At 29.1% G+C, this 24,235-nt stretch overlaps 8 protein-coding genes across 8 annotated transcripts; 2 read left to right on the top strand and 6 right to left on the bottom strand.

Annotated features, from left to right (window-relative positions):
* Positions 1–87: 87 nt before the first annotated feature.
* On the bottom strand, positions 88–726 carry GO595_005803 (GTP-ase activating protein for Arf; the record flags this gene model as incomplete). Its single annotated transcript, XM_067919087.1, has 1 exon — positions 88–726. The coding sequence occupies one exon, from the start codon at positions 724–726 to the stop codon at positions 88–90; it is 639 nt and encodes a 212-aa protein (XP_067773839.1).
* A 4,627-nt stretch (positions 727–5,353) lies between these two features.
* On the bottom strand, positions 5,354–8,419 carry GO595_005802 (uncharacterized protein; the record flags this gene model as incomplete). The annotated part of the gene is made up of 1 exon (XM_067919085.1): positions 5,354–8,419. The coding sequence occupies one exon, from the start codon at positions 8,417–8,419 to the stop codon at positions 5,354–5,356; it is 3,066 nt and encodes a 1,021-aa protein (XP_067773838.1).
* Positions 8,420–8,674: 255 nt separating this feature from the next.
* GO595_005801 (60S ribosomal protein L11) lies at positions 8,675–9,193 on the bottom strand (the record flags this gene model as incomplete). Its single annotated transcript, XM_067919084.1, has 1 exon — positions 8,675–9,193. One exon carries the CDS (start codon positions 9,191–9,193, stop codon positions 8,675–8,677), a length of 519 nt encoding a protein of 172 aa, XP_067773837.1.
* A 512-nt stretch (positions 9,194–9,705) lies between these two features.
* On the bottom strand, positions 9,706–10,089 carry GO595_005800 (uncharacterized protein; the record flags this gene model as incomplete). Its single annotated transcript, XM_067919083.1, has 1 exon — positions 9,706–10,089. The coding sequence occupies one exon, from the start codon at positions 10,087–10,089 to the stop codon at positions 9,706–9,708; it is 384 nt and encodes a 127-aa protein (XP_067773836.1).
* A 1,282-nt stretch (positions 10,090–11,371) lies between these two features.
* Positions 11,372–13,462, top strand: GO595_005799 (EF hand family protein; the record flags this gene model as incomplete). The annotated part of the gene is made up of 1 exon (XM_067919082.1): positions 11,372–13,462. The coding sequence occupies one exon, from the start codon at positions 11,372–11,374 to the stop codon at positions 13,460–13,462; it is 2,091 nt and encodes a 696-aa protein (XP_067773835.1).
* A 2,407-nt stretch (positions 13,463–15,869) lies between these two features.
* GO595_005798 (Trafficking protein particle complex subunit 2) lies at positions 15,870–16,256 on the top strand (the record flags this gene model as incomplete). Its single annotated transcript, XM_067919081.1, has 1 exon — positions 15,870–16,256. The coding sequence occupies one exon, from the start codon at positions 15,870–15,872 to the stop codon at positions 16,254–16,256; it is 387 nt and encodes a 128-aa protein (XP_067773834.1).
* A 228-nt stretch (positions 16,257–16,484) lies between these two features.
* GO595_005797 (40S ribosomal protein S4, X isoform) lies at positions 16,485–17,261 on the bottom strand (the record flags this gene model as incomplete). Its single annotated transcript, XM_067919080.1, has 1 exon — positions 16,485–17,261. The coding sequence occupies one exon, from the start codon at positions 17,259–17,261 to the stop codon at positions 16,485–16,487; it is 777 nt and encodes a 258-aa protein (XP_067773833.1).
* Positions 17,262–20,839: 3,578 nt separating this feature from the next.
* On the bottom strand, positions 20,840–22,304 carry GO595_005796 (sperm-tail PG-rich repeat-containing 2-like; the record flags this gene model as incomplete). The annotated part of the gene is made up of 2 exons (XM_067919079.1): positions 20,840–22,129; positions 22,299–22,304. The coding sequence occupies 2 exons, from the start codon at positions 22,302–22,304 to the stop codon at positions 20,840–20,842; spliced, it is 1,296 nt and encodes a 431-aa protein (XP_067773832.1).
* Between the last annotated feature and the right edge of the window lie 1,931 nt (positions 22,305–24,235).

Below are 24,235 nucleotides of genomic sequence, written 5' to 3'. Positions count from 1 at the left end.
AATATTTATTCTAAATTACCGGAATTTCATTTGATAACGAGACCATAGTACGCAAATGAAATTGCACTGCTTGGAGGCTTAAGTTCTTTAGGACGTTTCTTCATCAAGAAGATCATCAAAAGATTTATCTGGTGATAGCTTAATGATTGAAACCCTATTTGGTCCTTTGCTTCCTGGCTTGCGTTGTCTTATGTTTCCTTTTTGCACTGTTGGTTGTAGCATTAAAGGAAGATCATCTTGACTTTGTTGAATTTGTTTAGTTTCTTTGGAAACAATCTTTTTAAGTGGCATTGGCGCAGACTCTGATTTTGTTATCTTTGGTTGTGGCTGACTTTGTGGAATTTCTGGTTCAATTGGTTCGGGCTTTGTAAAAGCTTCACCAGCTTCATTGCTAAGCTTTTTTGCATATTGGTGTGCTCCCCTTGAACAGTACTTGGATGCAATTGGGAGGTTTTCTATTCCAATAGATTTAAAGTATTCTTTTGCTCTACGATTTCCACCAACTCTCATTATTTTTAGTTGTGACTCATTCCATTTATCTAATGCCAGCGATCTAACAAAAGAATTATGAATTCCCAACGCACGATGCTTTCCTGCACATTCAATGCATATCCAAATACCATATGTTACACTAGCCCATACTGGATTTTTACATCCACAGTCAGCGCATTTTTGGTTTTCTGGACGACTCTGTATTTTCATTAACTCATTTTTTATTTCATCCATTCGTTGTTTTACTGCCTCATAACCGTGTCAAATACGGGCTTAGAAAAAAAATGAAAATATCTTGTCAAAAAATCGTTTTCGAAATTTTTCATAATAATCTCAATAATCTCTGTACAATAGAGAAAATAAATTTTCATTATTAAAGGAATTTATTTTTTAAAAAAATAATTATTTAATCTGCGTCATTCTAGAGATCCTCTCTTTTGACACCTTTGTTTCTGCTTTCTTTCTTTATCACGCTCTGTACTCTTTTTTTTGGCTTTTGAACCAAATGGAACATGATTTTATTGAACCAAACATTGTAAAAAACAACCAGGATGTTTATTTTGTACATTAAATGTCTAAAGAAAAATTAGGAATTTTAAGGGAACATGATTTTGTAAATTATGAAGAACTTTCAAAGAACGATTGGGAATTACATAATAAATTAATGAGGAAAGCTCATAATCCAAATGAAATAGCAACTTCAAGAAATATCATCACAAAATGATTTTGATTTTAATCAAACCATTGAATCATCCTTTATGAAAGATGTTGATTTATTAATGATTATTATGTTACATTAATTGATTATGCAGCATTCTTTGGATCAATTAAATGTTTCAAATATTTACTTTTGAATAATGCAAATGTAAATAATACAGGTGAATATGCAGTTGCAGGTGGAAATGAAGAAATTATCCATATATGTGAGCAAAATCATTCATCTTTTAAAGATGCTTATGAAATAGCAATTAAATTTCATCGAAATGATATTTTTAAAATATTTAAAATATTTTCATTTTTACTTAAAGAAGGAATGAAAATCAATGATGATGTTGTTAATGAAGCAGTAATTATTGGAAAAATTTTTTTAGTTGAAAATTTTCTTAAAAATCATTCAATTCCGCATGATATTTTGGTTTTTTCATCTGGATCAGGAAATATTGAACTTGTTGAATACGTTTTAAAACAAAAAGAAATTGATATTAATGCGAAAGATAAAATTTATTTTAATGATGTGAGACAAAACAATATTTGGAAATTATTTAAATTGTTTAATACAGCGCTTATGATTGCATTAAAATAATGGATCAATTCACAACCTCAGACCAATTCCAATAATATTCAAATTTCATGTACAGTCCACGAATCACTATTTAGGAGGTGTTTGGAAAAATCTTTTGTTCAAATTCATGAAATAGTTAGACATTTATAATAAAATGCATGCAAAACTTGATAAACTATTTTGGATGTTGTGATCGAGATGCAATTTTGGATAATTTTACAAAATTTTGAATATCATAATGATTGAATTAATTATAAAAAAAAGTTATCTCTGTGTTTTATTAAGAGAGATTAGATGTTACATCGAGCAGTCTAGCAATTTCATCATGTGAATTTTCGGTTGCAAGTGAAAATGCTGTTTGAAGTATTAAAAATTATTTCCAAATATTATTTTGAAATTTTTTGATATTAAAACAAATATTAAAACCAGCAAATAAATATTTTTGATATTTGTTTTTATTTCCTCTTGCGAAAGAAGTAATTTAACAAATTGAGTGTGACCATTTTGAGCAGCCCAAGAAAGAGCTGTGTTAAATAATTTAAAAGATTTCCAAATATTATAGAGAGACATTATAAATTCAAAAGAAATTTTAAATAAAACAAACAAATATCTTTAGCATTAATATCAATTCCATTTTGTGAAAGGAGCAATTGAGCTATTTCTACGTTACCTTTCTGAGCAGCAAATATGAGTGCTGTATAAAATAATTTGAATAATTTCCAAATATTATTTAATAACATCAAATTGATTTCATGAAAATTAAATGAATTAATTAAATATCTTTTGAATTAATATCAATTCCTTCATGTTCAAGAAGTGATTGCACTATCTTTATATGACCGTATTGAGATGCTCCGAATAATGCAGTAAATAATAAATGTAATAATCCCCAAATATTTTCGATGAATAGAAAATTTGTAAAGAAAATATTATATTAAATATATAAATACTTTTAATGTTAACATTAATTTTTTCACATTTAAGAAGAGATTGAACAATTTCAGAATATCCATTAGATGATGCCCATATAAGTGCTGTATTAAATAAATCAAATAATTTCCAAATATTATTTTCAAATAAAAAATTATAATAATAAACTTTAATACAAATAAACGAATATTTTGCAGGTTTACATCAACTCCTTTTTGTATCAGAAGTAAATTAACTATATCAATATGACCTCTTTTACATGCTAAATTAATTGGCGTATCAAAAAACTTGAATAAATTCCATATATTAATATGAAATTTCATAATATTAAGTGAAATATCATTTTTACAATTAACATCAATCCCTTTTTGCTCAAGAAGTAATTTAGTAACTTCGCAATGATTATTATATGATGCAAGTGCAAGTGCTGTATTAAATAGTTCATTTAAATTTCAAATATTATTTTGAAACATGAAATTTATTTTACATAAAATTGCAAATTAAATATAGAAATAGTTTTAGCATTTATTTCAATTCCAGTTTGTTTTAGAAGGAACTTAACTAATTCTGGATGACCAAATTTAGATGCATAAATAAGTGCTGTATAAAATAATTTAAATAATTTCCAAATAATATTGAGAAACATCGAAATATTAAAACAAAATTTAAATAAAACAAAAAAATGTTTTTATAATTTATATCTATGTTTTTTATTTGTAATATATATTGAACAAGTTCAACATTTCCTGATTCTGATGCCATAATTAAAACATCTTTTGGAAATTGATTTTCATTACATAAATATTTAAAGAGGAATAAGTTTCCCGTTTTTAATATTTGAGCAATAATTTTTTCATTAATTTTCATACCTTTTTCAATTAGAAATGATAAAATTTCAAAATTGTTATACATAACACAATACACCCCTAATTCTTCGAGACTACTAAGTCTACAAATTTTATTCCCTTTAGAATAATTTTCATATAGATAATAAAAAATATCATTTCGATTAAATACAATTGCTGATTCAAACGCTCCATAAAAAGATGAATGATTCTGTTCACATAAATGAACAATTTCAAAATTTCCACCTGAAATTGCATATCCACCTGTATCTTCAACATTTGCACCATTCATTAACAAATATTTAAAACAATTAATCGCGCCGAAAAATGCTGCATAATCAATTAGTGTAGTGTTTTCATTATTTATTACATCACATCTTTCATAAAGTGATGGTTCAATATATTGATCAAAATCAAAATTTGGATGTGAAGCCATTTCTTGGAGTTTTTCTATGTCATCATTTCGAATTATCTTTGCAAGTTCATCCTGATTATGTCCTTCTTTAATATATTTTTTATGAAGTTCCCAATCATTCTTTGAAAGTTCTTCATAATTGTCAATGATATAACTAGTAAAAGGAACGTTATTACTTGGTTTAAGGTATTCTTTTGATATAAAATGGGCAAAATATGGACATTTTAAACTTTGAATAGTGCGAAGATCAATTAAATCTTGTTCATATAGGATTCCAAAAAAATAATTTGCGTCATGTATGTCTCCATCTAGAGTAAAATCTTTAAATATTTCGAATATTGTTGGTGTAATGTTATTAATTTCTTCAAATTTTTCAATTTCTCTCATAAAATCAATATACAAATTAAAATCTTTCTCCAGAATTGTAAATGGTGAAGATATAATTTGGCTGATAATTAAGGAAATAGAATATGAATATTGAGATTTAATTGTTTCAAGTATTGAACTTAGTGATTGTGCAAAATTTTCTCTACTTAAATTAGTGATGACTTGATGAATTCTTTGGAGAAGTTCCAATTCATTCATGTTTGAAAAACTTTGAAAACTCATAAAAACGATATCGTTTCATTTTGAATAGAAAAGGGGCACCCTTCACACAAATTTGACTATAGAATTATCGGACTTCTTTCTGAATTTGACCTTCCACATCATTCAACTTTTTCATATATAACCTCAGGTAAGGGGATTTATTTACGCTTTACATTAATGAAATTAATTTTTGTGGTTTATTAAATTTTTCATTATAATTTAAAATCGTAGTAATGCTTGGAAATGGTGATAAAATTCTATTTGAAATATCTTGGTTCTCTTTATAAAATAACATCTTTTTTAAATTTTCAATATACCATATAAATTGGTGATATAATGAAACTAATGAGCCATCAGATGTAACAATAAGTGATGCTTTCTTGCCTTCAAGAGGATATTTTTCATCAATAAATGATGCAATGTTCAAAACATGATGGTAAAAGGAAGAAATTTATCATGACAACAATGTAATCACACATTTTATAAGTTCGGTTTGCTGCTTCCAAAGCTTCTTTAGATGCATTAGTGAACATAAATAAGAAACAATTTCTGAAATGCATAATAGAAAAAACATACCAAATTAAAAAATACTAATGCAGTAATCAAGAATTTTTAATCAATATATCATATAATGCATTGCCTTTTACAAATATTGTACTGAAATTCCCTAAAAAAGAAGACATTTTTTTTATTTGGAATTAACAGAATATGATTTCGATATCATAACACATTATTTTCTATATAATTTCAGCATTAACAAAGCGAAAATAATATATTTCTTTTTATTATTTATATATATAATCATTGCGAGAGTATTTCCTGTAACAATCTCATTTTTGTTTTATTATTTCCGAGCGCTCTTCTACAAATTTCTTCACCATTTTGGCATTGCTTCAACAATTTCACCAGAACAATTTTCAAATTCTGTAAAACTTCGGGACTTAAAGAAGTTTCAGCGAGTTGTTGAGGTGACCTTGCGAACAGTCTTGCGAGAACAGCTATAGCGTCTGGAACTATTTCATTTATTCCTTTTTCCAATATCCAAAAAAACAGGACGAACATGTCTGGGTTTTCAGCCTCGTCCACTTGCGCAGGCATTTTCTCCAATAGTATATGCATATATTGTTGTAGAGGGAATTGATCTTGTAATATATTCATAGCTATTGCACCGATTGCAGTTACACAGTTATCACACATAGCCAAAATCTTACTTGAAACTTTACGTTTCTTTTCAGTCAATTTCGCAGAAGAAATTTGTAATATTTGTTCCAAATTAGCTTTAATTAAGTCGGGACAAATAGTTACAAATCTTTTAATACAATAAAAACCTATTGATTCATTATTTTGTATTACATTTAATGATAATTGTAAAATACTTTGTAAAAAGTCCGGCGTAATATTTAATGCTTTTTCACAATATTTCTCAAGAATTTCTAATGAAAATGTTTGATTATTAATATCATTACTTTTAGCATAACGTAATACTTCGGGTATTACATTTGTAAATATTACTGTTAATGTTTGTTGATCTAAAATTTCGATTAATGAAAATATTAAATAATTTACAGGCGCATAAAATTCATCAGATAAAAACTTTTCTTCTTCTTCATCATCATCATATAAAGGTAATAAATTACATTGTAATATTGCAATTAATAAATTAATTATCATTTCAATTGAAGATTGACCTAAAGTTTGAAGATCAACAGATATAATTAACTTAGCTAAAGATGTAATTGCTAATTCTAATACATTATCAGAATTCGTTCCTTCGATCATCTTTAATAAACTAATAACAAAGTTATTAATTATTACCGGCACTTTGAAATCTAATGTTTTAATTGCATTACAAACAAACATTAAACCTTTACAAGCCTTTTCATTCGATTGCGTTATCACTGAATCAGTTAATATCCTAAATTTATTATAATATTCTTCAATACAATTAGCTAAGTATTGAGGAAATTGTTCAATGATTGATGAAAAGACTAAAAATGCTCCACCTGCAACTTCTAATGAAGCTGAAGATTGAAATGTTTCTAATGCTTGTGTATCGAAATCATATTGATCAACTCCATTTTTCTTAATATCTTTTTCTTCAGCTAACATTTGGATTTCAAGTGTTTTATCTCTATTACATAATTCATTAACTATTGGAATTATTTGTTCGATAAAAGGTTGCATATATTTAGTAGCGAATAATAATAATGTACCAAATGAATTCAAACATGAACATATTAATGTATCATCATTAGACATCATTCCTTCAATTAAACATTGTACATATTGTGGTAATATTGATGCAAATTGATCTGGATTACATTGTGCTAATGTAGATAAACATTCAATTGCCATATGTTTAATGAAACTTAAGTTTGGATTTGTTATAGCACTTTGTAATATATTTAAAACAACATTAAATTGTTCTCTAACACCAATGTTCGACCAACGATTTAATACTGCAAAAGTAGGGAAAATATGTATTAAACTTTCTGCATTAGAATTTGTTATTAAATTTAATAATATTGGGAATAATTCATCATAAATTTCATCCGAATCCATCGAGAAATTAATTAACATTGTTAAATTCTCTAATAATTCATATGATGGACTAACTTTAAGTAATTTAATAATTACATCTTCAAATGATTTAACATAACATTGTGCATCGATTTGGAATTCCATAATAAATGATTCAATTGATGTTAATGTCGCATTTCGGGTAATAACTATTGGTGATTCTAATGATACTAATAATATATTAACAATGTCATCAAGATAATCAATTAAATATTTCCGTCCTCTTCGATAACAATGTTTTAATATTAAGACTGAAATACATTTTCCGGCATCATTAACAACAAGTTGTTGAATTACATTTAATACTAATTCAATAAATGGTAAAAATGATGAAAATGATTTACAAATGTTGGAAAAAACATCAATGTCTTGAAGATTAAATTCATCTTCTGGATTAAATTCATTGATTGATATTTGTACATATTGTTGGAATAATTGTTGTAAAACATTCGCATTAAGGATAAATTTGTTGTCAACATAACAAATGGAATCAATGATATAGATAATGCCCGTCTTGATTTCAGGGGAAACATCTTTGTTAAGATTTAATAAGTATGGAAAGATCACTGGAAAAAGTTCTTCGGAATTAGTAAAAGAACATTCGTTTTCATATGCATCGCCAAGAATTGATGATAATTCCCAAAATTTATCGGGAACATTAATAAGTTGTGGAATTAATGATACTGAAAAACTCCAAATTTTTTGTATGGATTCTGTTAATATATTATAGGGAGGCCTGTGGTAGTCAAAAGCAAGTTGAATCGCATCTATAGAAATTTCAATATTATTAAAACTGGTGGATGAAATACATAAATTGTCGATAAAGCTTGTAAGTTGATCACTAGGATTGATAATACCAATAAGTTCACCTAAAAGTAATATAGCAGAATGAATTTGGACTTGATCTGCTGTTTGAAGTGCAAAAGTTGCAAAATTAACAGCTATTGGTAATGTTCCTTCATCAATAGCATAAGCAATTACATGGATAAAATTTGAACGAATTAAACTATTCGGTTCCCTAACGACTAATTGAAGAAAATGCTGTATTAATTCTCCTTTATTTTCACGTTCTGCCCAAGTTTTACGAATGGTAATTTTTAATGTAAGAACTGCTTGAAACCTAAAGTATTCTTCTTGATTTGTTTGAATTATTGCAGTTAATGCAGCTAATGAAAAAAGATTTGAACACATATTTTCGATAATTGGAGTAATGTTGTTAATTGCATCACTATCATTAGATCTTAATACTGCAAATGCTTGTAAAAAATTATGAGCAATCTCTTCCATTGGCCAAATGCCACTTTCGATTCAAAAAAAATCTTTGTAAATCATTGAATTTTTGAACAAGATTTTTGCTCCTTTTCTTACTTCTTTTCTTTAAAATGATTTATCGAAAAGAAAAGAGAAACTATTTCTTTTATAAATGGTAATACAATTATTAAGTTAGATGGATTTGTTGAAAGAAATTCAAAATGGAAATTGTTTCAAAAAAATTAAAATATTCAAAGAATAATTTGGATAAGGTAAAAGCGATGATTTAGTTTACTTAAGAAGAGTGCCTTGGAACTTTTGAATATACCATTCTTTGGCTTCTTCCTTTGTAACCCTTTGCTTTGGACCAATCCTTGAGCGGCAGTGCTTCCTCTTAGCAACACGTGCACCTGGGCGTTCAAGAACAACATAAAGGTCCATACCATGGATACCAATATCACGATCATACTTAAGACCAAGATCAATGTGTTCCTTGATACCGAAACCAAAGTTACCAGTGCTTGAGAAGCAGTGTGAGCTGATTTCAAAATCGTGAACTTGGAGAGCATCGTTTAAGATCTTGAGGGCATTTTGACCACGAACTGTAACATAAGCAGCGATTTTATCATTACGACGAACACCGAACTTTGGAATTGTACGGTGTGAACGGGCAAGCATAGCCTTTTGTTTGGTTAATTGTTCGATAACACGGGAAGCACGTGTAACTTGATCACCAACTGAACCAGGGTTGATGTTGATGCAGAGCTTGGAAACACGGATTTCGTTGAGCTTGTTTTGTTTCTGGGCCATTCTTCAAAAGGAAGACCATAACCGTCGCATTAACAGAGGTCTGTTTGTGTCAAAACCTCCGAATACCTCTTTGTAGTTAACGGTTTCATATACAATATGATCTGATCACAATCATAGCTTTTGCGATCATTTGTTGCGTGGAACGGAACAATTATATGCTTTCAAGATGGAGTTGCACTAATAGTTCGAAATATAAAACAAAATCATATAAATTCAAAATGATGAAAATAAGATTAGTATACTTATTTGACTTATCAACAAATTTGCTATCGGTTTAGAAATACATCAATAAAGAAAAGCTAAAATTTTATTTTCGGACAATAATAATTTTCATTAATGTACAATTTAATTTTACTAATGAATTTCTATCAAAAAAAAAAAAAAAAAAAAAAAAAAAAATATTAATTTAATATAAACATGCTGGAAGACATCAATATTTTATTGAGAAAAATGTGTTTAAAACAAGATTGCATTTCTTGCAAGTGCGCTTTTTCGAAGTAAAACATAACAATTTATGTGTTTTGGCTTTCTTCGCCCCATGATGTTGAATTACTCAAAGTTTGTTTTACAAAATGAGCACTGATTGGTTCTGAAGAAGGATAAGAAAAGAATTGTGAGAAATTAATTGCACCTTCATCTTGTGTTTTGGCCCAATAAAGTGAAACATCATCAAAATCAATTAATGGGAAAATTTCACAATTTGGTTGAGAATTGAGATATTCAATTGGTTCCCAACCATAAGAACTTATTTTATCAGTTGCACCAATAAGGAACACAGGGTCTCCTGATGATTTTGGTAAGTCAGACATAGAATCATCGATTAATTTTACATTAATGCTCATCCTATTGTTATTAGGTTTAAACCTCATGCAAAATGCAATTGTATCAAAAGCCATTACAAAAGTTAAAAGCTTTTTGGATAGATAAAATCTTGATATTGAAGATGCAACTTGGTTGAACAATTGTCTCATTTCATTGTTTTTAAAATATAACAAGTGGCTAAAATCCTCATTGTATAGGCACAAGTCATCTTGGATGATTTGGTGATAAGCTTTGGTCAGAATGCGCTCAAACAATCGAGTTAGTGTTTTCATTCATTTCGGCCGTTTATATTTAGCTATCAAGATTGGCGGTTATAAAATTTGCCAACAAAATCTCTTGTCTTTCAAAAAGTTTTGATTTTTGAAAACCAGAAAAAACAAAATTATTTCGGATATGGTTTGTCACACTCATTTATTTCTTAAAAATTGACCACATAATAAAGTTGGTAATAAATTTTAGAAAATGAATGTATAGAAAATTTATTTAAAATTGATTTATTACCAACGATATCTATGTGAAGAATAACAACTGCTACTGAAGCGCCTCCTTCTGATGTCATCAGGACATATGGGAGGTGATTCTGTTGGTATGCTTTTTTGATATATTATTTCGCAAACAGTATCAAAAAGATTTTTTACATTTTCTCCAGTAAATGCGCTTGTTTCGATATAGCGAAAATGGTATTCTTCCGCTTTTTTTTCTGCAATTTCTTTTGATATTACTCTAGATTCTTTTAAATCTGACTTATTGCCAACTAAAAATGTAACAACATCATTTAGGTAAACTTTATCTACAGTATGCTTTGCATAGAAATCAATATTATTAAAAGAAGATTCATAAGTTAACGAAAATATCACAAAAACTACATGTGCATCGTGTAAAGATGTGGGAATTAATGATTCGTATCCTTTTGCGCACTTCATTTCCCAAATATCAAGTATATATTTCGATGAGCGATAATCAAAATGATAACTTTCGATTTTTAAACCTGAAGATGGGTATTCTTCTTTAAATAAACCGCTGAACTCTCTGTTAACGATTGATGTTTTGCCTACTCCTTCGTCCCCAAGATCAACAACTTTTAGCCTTACCTCCATACAAACGATAGCCTTTGAATCCTGTGTATCGTCTTAAATACAGTGGTTTATTTCATAGCGAACGTTAAATAAATCAAAAATGGAAGCAAACATTATTTTTGTAAATAATTTAAAAAATAAAGCAAAAAGAAAAGGAGCCGATTTATCAGAATTCCTAGAAGAAAATGATCCATCAGGAACAAAAAGAATAGATATTCCAAGGTTCAAAAAATTAGTTGCAAATCTTGGTCTTTATATTGATGATAACTCATTTTTTGATATGGCAGGACCATACATCAAAGGAAACACATTTTTTTATGCAGATTTTATTAAAGATGCCGAAGAAGCTTCTCGAAAAGGATCTTCTTCAAAACTTAATGAAAGCCAATTGAGGGAATTCGGATTGCCTCTTAGAGATAGAGGTGTTGATCTCATCGATTATTTAAGACAATTTGACAGACAAAGAAATGGTTCAGTACCAGCATCTATTTTCCTTCGAGAAATTAGTTCTACTCCACTTGGACAATTAGTTTGTAAGGCATACACAAATCCTGTTAGTGGCTATGTTGAATATGTAAGATTGGCAAACGATGTTAAAAGAGTTCTTGATGCAAAATATTCTGGTGCCCCAATTGATCCGTATAAAATACAAGAAATGATAAATCAAATTGCTAAAGCTGTCAAATCACAAGGTGAAGATTTATTTCAGCTTTTCCAATCAATTGATCGATACAAAAAACGAAGAATTCAACCTTCAGAATTTGTTAGAATCATTAATTCACTCAATGTTAGTATTAGCCCTGAAGGTATGGTTGAACTTGCTGATGCTTTTACCGAGAATGCATTATTTGATTATGTCACATTTAATGATGAAGTACAACGAGCAATTTCTATTCTCAACAAAAAGACCCCATCCCAAGCACCTGTAAAAATTGATATTGATTCGGTTCTACTTAAGCTTTCCAAAGAAATTCAATCTCGTCATTCCAATATTCTTCCACAATTTGAGCAATTCGATGTTAACAGAAATGGGCTCATACCGGCTCAAAGGTTTATGAGAGTTTTATATATGAACAATTTTTCATTAGACCAATCAGAGATTAGGTCAATTGAAGAAGAGTTCAATGATGGCAAAGGAAATGTTGATTACCTCACTTTCCTCAACTTTGTAATGCCTCAAGCATCTCCTAAAGTTCAAGTTGAAGATATTTTAATTCGTCTCCAAGATCACCTTAACGGTCACCAAATTCAAATCAAACCGAAACTTTTACGGTTTGACAAAAATCGAACCGGGAAAATTCAATTTTCTCAACTTCTAAGTGTTTTAAGGGATGTAGAATTTGATCTTAACAACAATGAACAGGCGGTTCTTAAGCAAACGTTTGCACGAGGATCTGATGAAATGGTGAATATTGATGATTTTACTGAACTTGTTGATCCAATAATAGAACCACCAAAACCCAAACAAATAATACCACGGAAAGAGTACGTCGAGCCTGCTACTATTGTTCTCGACATAATTACAAAAATTGCATCTTTAATACAAAAACAAGGAATAAATCTTATAGACGAGTTTAAAGGCTATGACACCCGGCATACAAATACAGTGACCAAAACCATTTTTACAGATATACTTTTATCATTACCATTATCACTTACAGATGATGAAATTCTTTCTTTGACTCGCTTTTATTCCAATTCCGAAAACAGTGAGATTAATTACCAAAACTTTTGTCAAGATATAAATGAATTTGGATTTAAGCGCATCAAACAAAGTGATCCATTACCATCTACACCATCAGAATCACCATTGAACAACATATTAAAGACACTTAAACTTGCTTTTTACTCAAAAAATATATCTCCAGATACGATATTCATTCCATATGACACTAATGGAAATGGGACAATTCCTACATCACGGCTTATGCCAATACTTTCTGGTTTTGGTCTTCATCTTTCGGAATCAGAGATTAATTTATTAGTTGACAATTTTACCGATCATCGAATAACCGAAAAATTCCGATACAAACGGTTGTGTTCAAAATTGAATGAAATTGAAATTTCACAAAACGATTTGAAGCAAACTCAAAAAGTGGAAAAAGTTACAACAAACTCTGATGTGCTCAGAATTACAAGTCAATTAAGGGAAAAATTACTTGCAAGGCACAAAAGAGTTGAGACACCTTTTAGAGGAATGAAGTCTGAATCAATTCCTGCTCGAGACTTTCGAAGATGCGTTGAATCATTTGGACTGATAATCTCTGAAAGCGATATGCAAAAGCTATTGAGGGAATATAAGGTAAACTTTAATGGCGACATTGACTGGAAAAGATTTTGTTATGATGTTGAAATGAATAAAATAGTTTGAAATAGAAAATTATAAATTTGTAATTCAACTGAGAAATTTGCTTCTGTTAAAGATATCATCCGTCAAATTTAAAAAAGTTTGTGTGTAAATGCAGTGAAAAAACTGTATACCAACACCGTAATATAACTCACGCCTACTCTGTAGTATTATTATTCATAGAGAACATATTTAATGATGTATATTTACTTTTCCTAATATCCCATTTTCACTAAGGAGTATGTTGGCACGAAAAAATCTTTTTCCTCGATTTTCTTTACATGTTTTAATTAGTTCATATTTTTGGAAATAAACATATGCTAAAATTTCTATTTGCTAACAAACTATATAAGAATTTAGATTTATCTAATATTTTGTCGTCGGTCTACAGGTTCTACTTAATTTTTTCTTTTTCCCTTGCGTTTATTAGTATAAATTTGATTCTAACAATTTATAATTATAATTAAGGAATTCCTTCACTAAAATATAACACAAAAATATAAATAATTTGAAACTTAATGAAAAGGATAATAGAATCGAAATTATATTTTTTATATAAAAAATCAAAATATGTAAACATTAGTTTTTTTACACATATGTATCATAACCAATTATCTTCATCTTCGTTGATAATATCTTCCTCTAAAAAGTCAACTTCTTCTTTTTGCTTTGTGCTTGATGTTGTTGTGTCTTTAAATTGTAATTTTGAAGTTGTTTTATCTTTTTTCTCATTACTTTTAATTAAAAATATAACAATTCCAATAATCATCAAAACGAATGCAAACGATCCACAAATAATCCCAATTAAAGCTGAAGTTGTAATTCCATTTGATGAAACATTTGAAATATAACTTATATACGTAAAATAATTCGAATAATAATTGCAATATGTCGAGTAAATAATAACTGTGTAATCATAAAAAATAAATTCTGTTCCAATATATGAAAACGTTGAATTACTTACAAATAATGAAAATGATTTTGTTTGAGTCTTATGAATAGTATATGAATGCATAAATGATAATGAAATTGTTAAAATATAAGAAAAGGATTCTGTTAAATCACTTTGCATCGATTTTGTAAATGTGTTCGACTTTGTGTATGTGTTTGAGCTTGAAAACGAATATGTAGATAACGCATGCTCCTTCACTATGTTCATTAACTTGAAATGAACCAAATCTTGAGTTTTCATATGTTGGATATGTAAGAACTGTTGCATTCACTGAAGAAAAAGCTCTTTCTCCAATCGATGGTTGTGTAGAACCGAAATAATAAATACATTGAAGATTATGACAATCCGAAAATGCAGCATATGAAATTACTGTCAAACCAGTGCCAAGTTCCAATATTCTTAAAGAAGAGCAGTGCGAAAACGCTGAGTCTCCGATGGTTGTAACTGAATTTGGAATTGTAATATTTATCAGTGATGTACAATATGAAAATGCCGAAGCTTCTATTTTTGTTATTGAATTAGAAAGATTCACATAAATAACTAATGTACAATTAATAAATGCATTATTTGGGATTAAAGTAATATTTTCACTAATAATAATATTTTCTGTTTGATTTTTATAATCATTAATGATTGTTTGATAAAAATCGTCTGAATTTTCTATTAAAAGAGTAGAACTATTTCTCTCACTATATATGATAAGAATTCATGAAAAAAAGCACAAAAACAATTTCGGTTTTCGGTTCAACTTTGAATGAATCTTTTTTCTGAAATGTGCTTGTAAGTATTGAATTTTTCTGATAGAATTTAATATAAACCGCTATCAGAATTGAAAAAATTGTGATCAGGTGAAGTAAACAATTAATTGTAATTCGTTTAAAATTGTTGTCGTTGTGCGCCAAGAGATAAAAAGAAGGTTTCCAATGTAACAGACACATATCATCATGATACTTAACCAGGATTTGTATAGGGAGGTTGTCTTGATCAAATGTAATGGTTTTAGTGGATTTATTTTGAAAAAATATAAAATCAGATTTCATAAGTTTTAGCTTGGGTACTAAAACATGGTGGGTTGGTTTTGTACATATATCGTTAATAATGTGTTTTGTATCTAAATGCCATTTGGTAAACTCTGTGGGAATAATGCAAAAAATTAAAAAAAAAATTGGTCATATTTTTATAAAATGGTATTTTCGCATTGTGTGATCGAGCATGTTCTGTTTTGTTTCTGTTTTTTAGCATACGTAAAAAATTCATCTGTTTGAAACATGGGTATTTAAGCTTCAAATGAATTCTAAATTGCTTTGAGACCTCTTCTTGAAGAAAGAATTTAACTAATTTAAATTCCCCTTTATAGATGAACAAAAAAAATGCTTTTTCATTTGCGTGTGCTATCAAGTTGCTGTTCAAAATTATGTTTCTTCACCTTGGTAAAAGACCGTTTATTCAGACATGTGATGTGATTCTAAAAAGTGGCAAATGTTTGCTGTTGTTGGAGACAATAGCCTTTTATTTTCCCTCGAAATATCAAATTTGGTAGAAAATGCCAGCGAAAAATCATACCTTTTCCAGTTTATTCTCTATGCTGCTCTGGATTCCTTAGATCTCAAAGATCCAACTCCATTTAGAGAATCAATTGATACATATGAGTCATATTCAATAAGTGCTTACGTTACACCTGGACAAACTGCTTTTCTTCTCTTACATCCTAAGCGTAAGTCAGAAACAATTAAGAAGTTTTTCCAACAAGTTCATTCATATTATGCTCAACTTTTAATGAACCCATTTTACGATGCCAAATCACCAATTGAAGATGAACAATTCAAGAAGAATGTTCAGACAGCGGCTTCAATTTTATCATCCTAAAATATTAAGTAAAATGCTTAATTCGTCAACTCTTTTGTGTTTTTGGAAACCAAGTTATCTTATGCGTTTTTAAACAAAACACTGCTCGATAAGTTATTACTGAGAATTCTAATGCCACCTTTCACGTAAACCATTTAAATTCATAGACCAAATTGATCAAAGCAATTGAACCTTACATTTGGTAATAAGTTAATATTTAAATATAAAACATTAGTTGAATCAGCTTGTTTATTCTTGGGTTTCGATATCAATTCCTTCAAGAATTGATGGACGAACACCAGCACGACGTGGAAGACTGATGAGTGGATTCTCACCTTGACCAATGACGAAAACGTTTGGAATACGTGTGGCGAATTCAGCACCAGATGCATCCTTGATGTGAACAATTGAGAATCCAACCATTTGTGGTTCGATGGATTGGATGACACCAACACGACCGACGTTACCACCGGATGTGACCATAGCAACATTACCCTTTTCGAACTTGATGAAGTTATCAACTTCGTGTGTCTTAAGGTTGTATTTGACAGTGTCGTTCATACGGATTGATGGGTCAACATAACGAAGAGTGTGACCATCATGGGCGACGAGATGTGGAACTCCTCTTTCACCAATGAAATATTTGTTGATACGGAGAAGCTTGAATTCAGCTTCCTTTGGTTCGATCTTGTGGGCAACAAAACGTCCTTTGGCATCATAGAGAAGACGGAATTGTTCGTTGGATTTTCCGAGTTCAATTACATCCATAAGACCTGCTGGGAAACGTGGGTCAGTACGGACTTTTCCATCAATCTTAACAAGTCTACGAGCAACAATAGCTGTAACTTCACGGGCATTAAGAGCATACTTAAGACGGTTACGAAGGAAAACAGTGATTGGAAGGCATTCCCTAAGCTTGTGTGGACCAGAGGATGGGCTTGTGGCAAATTTACCGGCTGTCTTGGCGAGCATCCAGTGGTGTGGGGCAGCAAGGCGCTTTAAGTGCTTACGTTGGCAACGTGGCATTCAAGGAAAAGGTCGACCAAAACCGTTTTGAAAACCGCTTTTTGCTATGCATTTAACGGTCAACTTCAAGCAAAATTTGTGACGGTTTTGAAACCTTTTTTTCAATGATTTACTTGACTAAAAGTGAGCACTTTTTGAAATAAAGCTAGCAATTTTTTTGGAAAATGTGAACTAAACCTCAAATTTCTTGTAAAATGTAATAAATAATTTGTATAATTATGGAGATATTGTAAATAACTATGAAGCTATTCCATCAAAAATAATTTATACAAAGAAAAAACATTTAACAAAATTGATATCTTTTATGAAATCTTTTCTTTAATCTCTTTATTTATGGAAAAGCATTAGCTAATATTCTACCAGAATTTGTGTTTCAAGGATTTTTATTTGCAAGAAGTCTCATTTTAATACAATGGCATAATGCTAATGCCAAAATGTGATCGCATCAGTTTTATGTGTTTAAAAGAACAAGTAGCAAACATAAAATTGAAAGGCTGATTACAAAATTCTCTATGGAGTGTCCAATAAACTCACCTCAATTCAAGGGCTACAACAACTCGAACAAATTGTGTTTGATATAAACAAAGAAAATATAAATTTTTCTGTTCAACAAACAATAAATCTACTTGATACTTATTTTATTTATCCATGTAATAATATTATTTGTTCTTTTGTTAAACATGCTTTTGCTTCTATGAAAGAAAAATATGAAACATATTTTATATATTTACAAGCAATACAAACAAAAGAAAAAGAGTTCACTAATTTAAAGCTTATTGAAATGTTTACACAAAGCCCCCCGGACGAAAAAACACAAGAATCGAATTATCTTCTTGAAAAAATGATTAAGAAAAAATTAATTGTTTCAAATATCACAACAAATATTCAATCAAAATATTTTGCATATTATAAAACTGATTCACAAAATAAAATAAAAAATAACAATGATCCATTTTGTAATATATTTTTAAATAGTTATGAAGAACTTTCAGGTAATAATTGGGTCCTTCATAAGAAATATGTTGAAGAAGGATTAATCCAAATGAAAATGCAAGAATAATTCGAAATGATGAAATAGAAAAACTCATCGAAAAAGCATCACAAATAAATTTTATTTTTAATCAGACTATTGAGCCTTCACTTTATGAAAGATGTTCATTTATTAATAAGGAAAATGTTAGATTAGTTGATTATGCAGCATTTTTTGAATCAATTATTTGTTTTAAATATTTAATATTAAATAAATCTATTTACAATAATACAGGTAAATATGCAGTTGCAGGTGGAAATCTTGAAATCATTCATTCGTGTGAACAAAATCACATATCTTTTATAGGCACTTTAGAAATAGAGATTAAATTCCATCGAAATGATGTTTTTCGTTATCTTTATGAAAATAATTCTAATCCTAAAACATTTGATCTTAGTAAATTTGGAGAATTTTGTATTAATTATGACAATTTTGAAATTCTTAATTTTTTAATCGGAGAAGGAATGAAAATCAATAATAAAATAATTAATGAATCTGCAAGAGTTGGCAATTTCTTTCTTGTTAACTACTATCTTGAGATTAATCCAATTCCTGGATTACTTTATTATTTGCAACCCAATATGGAAATTTGGATCTTATTAATTTAATTTTTGAATATGAAAGTTGTACTAATAATATAATTTATTTTTTATATTGAATGTTTATTTAATAATTAGAATTTTGGCTTATATTATTTAATGAATCACTTCTATTAGCATGTGAAAAAGGTTATATTGATATTTTTCAAAGAATTCTTAAACTAGATGCATTTAATATTAATTATAATAATAATGTTTAATCTTAAAATATTTGGTCTAAATGTAATATTTGGAAATTATATAAAATATTTAAAACAGCACTTATTTAAGCATCTCAAAATAATCATGTGGAAATAGTTAAATTACTACTAGAACGAAAAGGAATTGATGTTAATGCTACAAGTAATATTCATTTCAACAGTAAGGTATGTCAAATAATTATCTGGGAATTATTTAAAAAAAAATTGGAATACAATTATGTTTGCATCTAGATGTGGTCATACAGAAATAGTCAAATTACTTCTTGAACCAAAAGGAATTGATACCAATATTAAAAATAATAAATAATTTAAAAATTTATTGTTTTAAAATATTTTTTGGAATTTATTCCAATTATTTAGTACAGAACTGATTTTAGCTTCTTTTAATGGTCATACGGAAATAGTTAAATTACTTCTTGCAAAAGAAGGAATTGATGCCAATACTAAAAGTAATAAATATTTTAATGATTTAATATTTTAAATTATTATTTGAAAATTATTTCAATTATTTAGTACAGCACTTATTTTGGCTTCTCAAAATGATCACGTAGAAATAGTTAAATTACTTCTTGGGCAAGAAGGAATTGATGTTAATGCTAAAGATAATATTTATTATATTAATTTTAGATTTCGGAATAGTATTTGGTAATAATATAAACTTGATTATACAGCACTTATATTTGCATCTAGATTTGGTTATATGGAAATAGTCAAATTACTTCTTGAACAAGAAGGAATTGATATCAATGCAAAAGATGTAAGTTTTACATATTATGGGCTTGCTTCTAAGAATTCTTTTTTGTGTTTCAAAATAATTTATGATATTTGTTGTACTAGTTTAAAACGGCATTAATTTATACTTGTGATAGAGGTCATAGAAATATAGCAATATTACTTTTTGAACAAAAAGCAATTGATAAAAATGCTAAAGATATTATTTTATTTTATATGTAGTTTATTTTATTTTTATAATATTAAATAATGATATTAGGTAATCCTTTAAAATACATAAAACAGCACTAAATTATGCAACTAAAAATAAAAATTCCCAAATTGTTTATTTGCTTAAAGAAGAAGATACATGTATAAGTAAAAATTATCGCCCAATTATTAATAAATCTTCAGAAGATTGTTGGGGTGTAATAAATGTCAACAATCAATCAACAGGTTGTGGCACTTGGAAAGCAGGAAATTCATTTGGTAAATTAGGGTCAAGAGTTTGGGGTTCAACTAATGCTCAAACATCATTATATGGTTGGGCTGCATCAACTACTCCTTCTACCCAGCATCCAATGAATAGTTGGGCATCAGGGAGTACTTTTGGAAGCAACAAAGGTCGACCTCCGTCTGGCGGTGGTGGTTGGGGTAATTCGCAATGGGGCAATTGTTGGAGTTTTGGATTTTCTCAACAAAAGTAAAACAGATAAACCATTTATCAATAAACAAGTGTATATAACTAAGATTTATAATCATTGGTAAAGCTGTCAACAACTTTTTCAGATACAACCAAATGCATTTCATTCATTGAAATATTGAAAAAGCAGATCATGATTACTTTAAGTTAAATAGGAAAGAGAAAGGAGTGCAAAGATAATCAAATATAATTATAAATTTCATTTTAATTCTATTGAAATTTCATTTTCTTCTCATTGATTTCCAATTAAAAACAAATTTAAAAATGAATAATAATACATATTTTATATATATAAAAACATTAATTTTGCACTCTATTTATGATTGAGGTATTCGTTATGTATGCTTTTTGCCAGTTTGAAAGTTGACATTTGCAGATTGATGAATGAGGTTACACTTATTGCCATTTTGGTATGCATCAGGGGACGGCACCCAGCTCTTCTTTCGTTCTGCAAATCTTTTACCTTTTGTAATATATCCTCCAATAGATTTTCTCTGATTTGGATGTACCATGTATGAATCTGGACTAGGAACATCCGTTCTGTCATCACCAAATCGTTTAGATCTTGGGAATGTTGGAGTTTGATGCTTTTTTGAGTTCGATGATTCAATATTGTATTTTGGACCAGGTCCATCGCTAATTTGATAACAGTCTCTAGCTTCCTTTGATTTAAATGCTGGGTTAGGAATACGATTTTTATGTTCTTTTTCCATTTCATCAGCAACATTAGTTTCATATTGACCTGGCGATGGAGTCCTTTGTATATTCCAAAGTTCACCACGCTTTTCTCTTGGAATTACTAACCCATGATTCGGTTGTTGTGGCTCACTATCGTAATAATATCCAGGCCCAGGATTTGAATCGTTTACATCAAAAATTGTACTTCTATCGGTGCTGAATTGAGAGCGGTTAATTTTCGGTTTGGAAATTTCTTTTGGCGAGTAACGGCCTGGGCCTACGTTAGAATCTGTTTCAGTGTTGCCAAGGTTAAAGTCACGTTTCGAAAGGCCACCGAAAGGACGGTTGCTTGGTGATTCTATATTCCATGCAGTATGTTCAAGCATGTAAGAATCATTAACTTCTGATTTAAAAATTGTTCGAGTTTGTTTGTTACGAAATGCAGGTGACTCTGTTTGTTTATGTTGAGGACTCTCATTGTAATAACGCCCAGGACCAGGAATACCATTGTATACCATAACTTCTCTTTGAGGAGAGCGTGAAAGTGAAAATGGATACGCATTTTTGTTTTGTGGGAGATGAGGAGAATAAGACCCTGGCCCGGGAGTTGGTTCTTCTTCTTTTTTTGTGAATGAAATATTTCGTTTTTGCATTGATGGATGCTTTTTACCCCAAACACAGAGGCTTGAGTAATCTGCAGGACCTGGGTTTTGTGCATATTCTTGAAAATATTCTCTTTTGGAATGAGATTTAAAAATACTTTGTGCTGATCTTGATCTATTTGGAATTATTGGATTATATGTTCCTGGATCTATATTAGAATTTTCATTTATATTTGGAAAAAGTTCTCGGCGAGTTGTAGATCCAAATGGTATTGGTTTTCGATATCTTTTGAAATGAACATCCAAATCATAACTTCCTGGTCCAACATTTTCAGGTGTTGTGCTCTGAGGGAAATTAAAATTTCTCTCTTTGAAAGAAGTTATGGACATGCAAATACAACAAAAAACGTATTTTGATTTTCATTCAATTTATATAATGTCAATAACAAAAAATATTGACAGTCAAAAAAATTGAATAAAAATTATTCCAATGTGAATTTGATAACTTTTATACTGACATTTTTGAAATTCGTTCAACTTCGAAAATTTTAGGCCAAATGGTCGAAAAGAATCTTTTGGATGCAATCACGAAATTTGGTGAACAAATAATTTCACCTATAAAAGGAGAAACTATAATTGAGCCAGAACTAAATTTAAATATAGATCAAATAAATGAACTTCTAAATAATATAGGTGATCCAAAATCTCCACTCGAAGTTGGAATTTTAAATATTCTTCCAAATGCTATTGATGAAGTTTGGGGAGGCCTTAATGAAGAACAAAAGAAAACATTAGTTTCTAAATTTGTTCAATTATTTAAAAAACCAATGCATCCAAAATCTCTTCCAAGGTTTGCTGATGCATGTACTCACATATTTAAATATCTTGGCAAAGATTGGAATGATTTAATAGAATTTTTATTTTCCGAAAATCCAACAGATTTAAATGGCCTTCTCTTAATCAGATTACTTCCTATCTGTGATGACGAATTTCTTTCGTCTAAATTTTCTGGGATTGTACGCATAATTTCCACTTTATTACCAAAATCTTCAGTATCCATTCGAAGTGGACTTATAGTAATTTTAGCACGAATTGATGCCACAGCCGCATTAAAACAATCAAGTGATCTTGTAGATAAAATTTGGGATTCTATTATATATATGTTAAATAATGATATAGAGATATCCAATTTCATTGTACCAATTCTTGAAGACATATTTACTAATAATCCAACGCTTACAAATCTTGAATCTCCAAGTCTTCTACGTGCAATTGAAAACATTACTGAAATCAAACAAGTTAAATCAATTCTTACAGTTATTCATCTTCTCAACAGTACATCATTAATGTCATTACTTACGAAACTTGAGAACTTATCATCAACCGAAATAGCAACGAAGCACCAAATCCCTCACGACATCATTGATTCCATTGATAATTCGCCATTAGAAAAAGTGACAACCGATAACATGAAATCGGTCATATCACATTTGAGTAATACCAACAACACGTCAACATTATGTATATATTCTGCATTTGTTCCACAATTTGCAGAAGAGATTGGCCCAAATAAAGTATTTGAACTTGTCTCACAATTAATTAAAGAAAATGATCCAATTCGAGTTTCACTTGGGTTAAAAATCTTTGAATGTTTAAGTCATTATAGTGATGACTTAGAGTTTGAATTACCTAATGAAATATTAATTAATTTTGTTAGTTTATTAGCTGATGATCGAGAAATTGTTCGTGATTCAGCATATCGAACATTTACAGCATTAATAATTAATAACATATTTATACATACAGATCAAGTTACACATTTATTAGAAATATTTAATGATGTTAAACCAAATGAAATTTATAAATACTTTAAGTTATTACGAAAACTTTTAAGAATCGAAGGACTTGATGAAAATGTAATTTTAAACATTTTCGAGTTTATAATTACAATTATCAAATCTAAAGATGATAAAACACCAGAACTTTTATCACAATGTTTATCAATTATATGTTCAATTGCATCGATTGATTTCGATGAGTTAATATTTCAAGAGATAGAAACATTAATACCAATAACAATCGAATTATTAAATTCTGATATCATAACTACGTATTCATTTTCATCACGTTCATTAGTATTATTTGCTTCAATCTCACCAGACATCACCAAGAAACAAGTTATTAAATTGCTTCCAAGATTATACGCGATATCAATTGGTGAAATTATGACAAACGAAAAAATACAATCAAATGTATCAATTGCTTATTCGAGTTTAATCATTCGATTAGATTTAAGAAATGATTTTATTCGAATCATAGAAATTATGGAACGCTTCTTACAAACTAATGAAACTCATTTAATTACTGCAGCAAGTATGATCGCAGAATTATTACGTTCAACAAATGACATCAATTTAATTATCAAAATTTTCGACTTGTTGACAAATAAAG

Source organism: Histomonas meleagridis, assembly GCF_020186115.1.
Source record: "Histomonas meleagridis strain 2922-C6/04-10x chromosome Unknown contig_4, whole genome shotgun sequence".
Lineage (NCBI taxonomy): Eukaryota > Parabasalia > Tritrichomonadida > Dientamoebidae > Histomonas > Histomonas meleagridis.
Note: the sequence above shows the minus strand (reverse complement) of the source record. Positions and strands in the feature narration are given on the sequence as shown.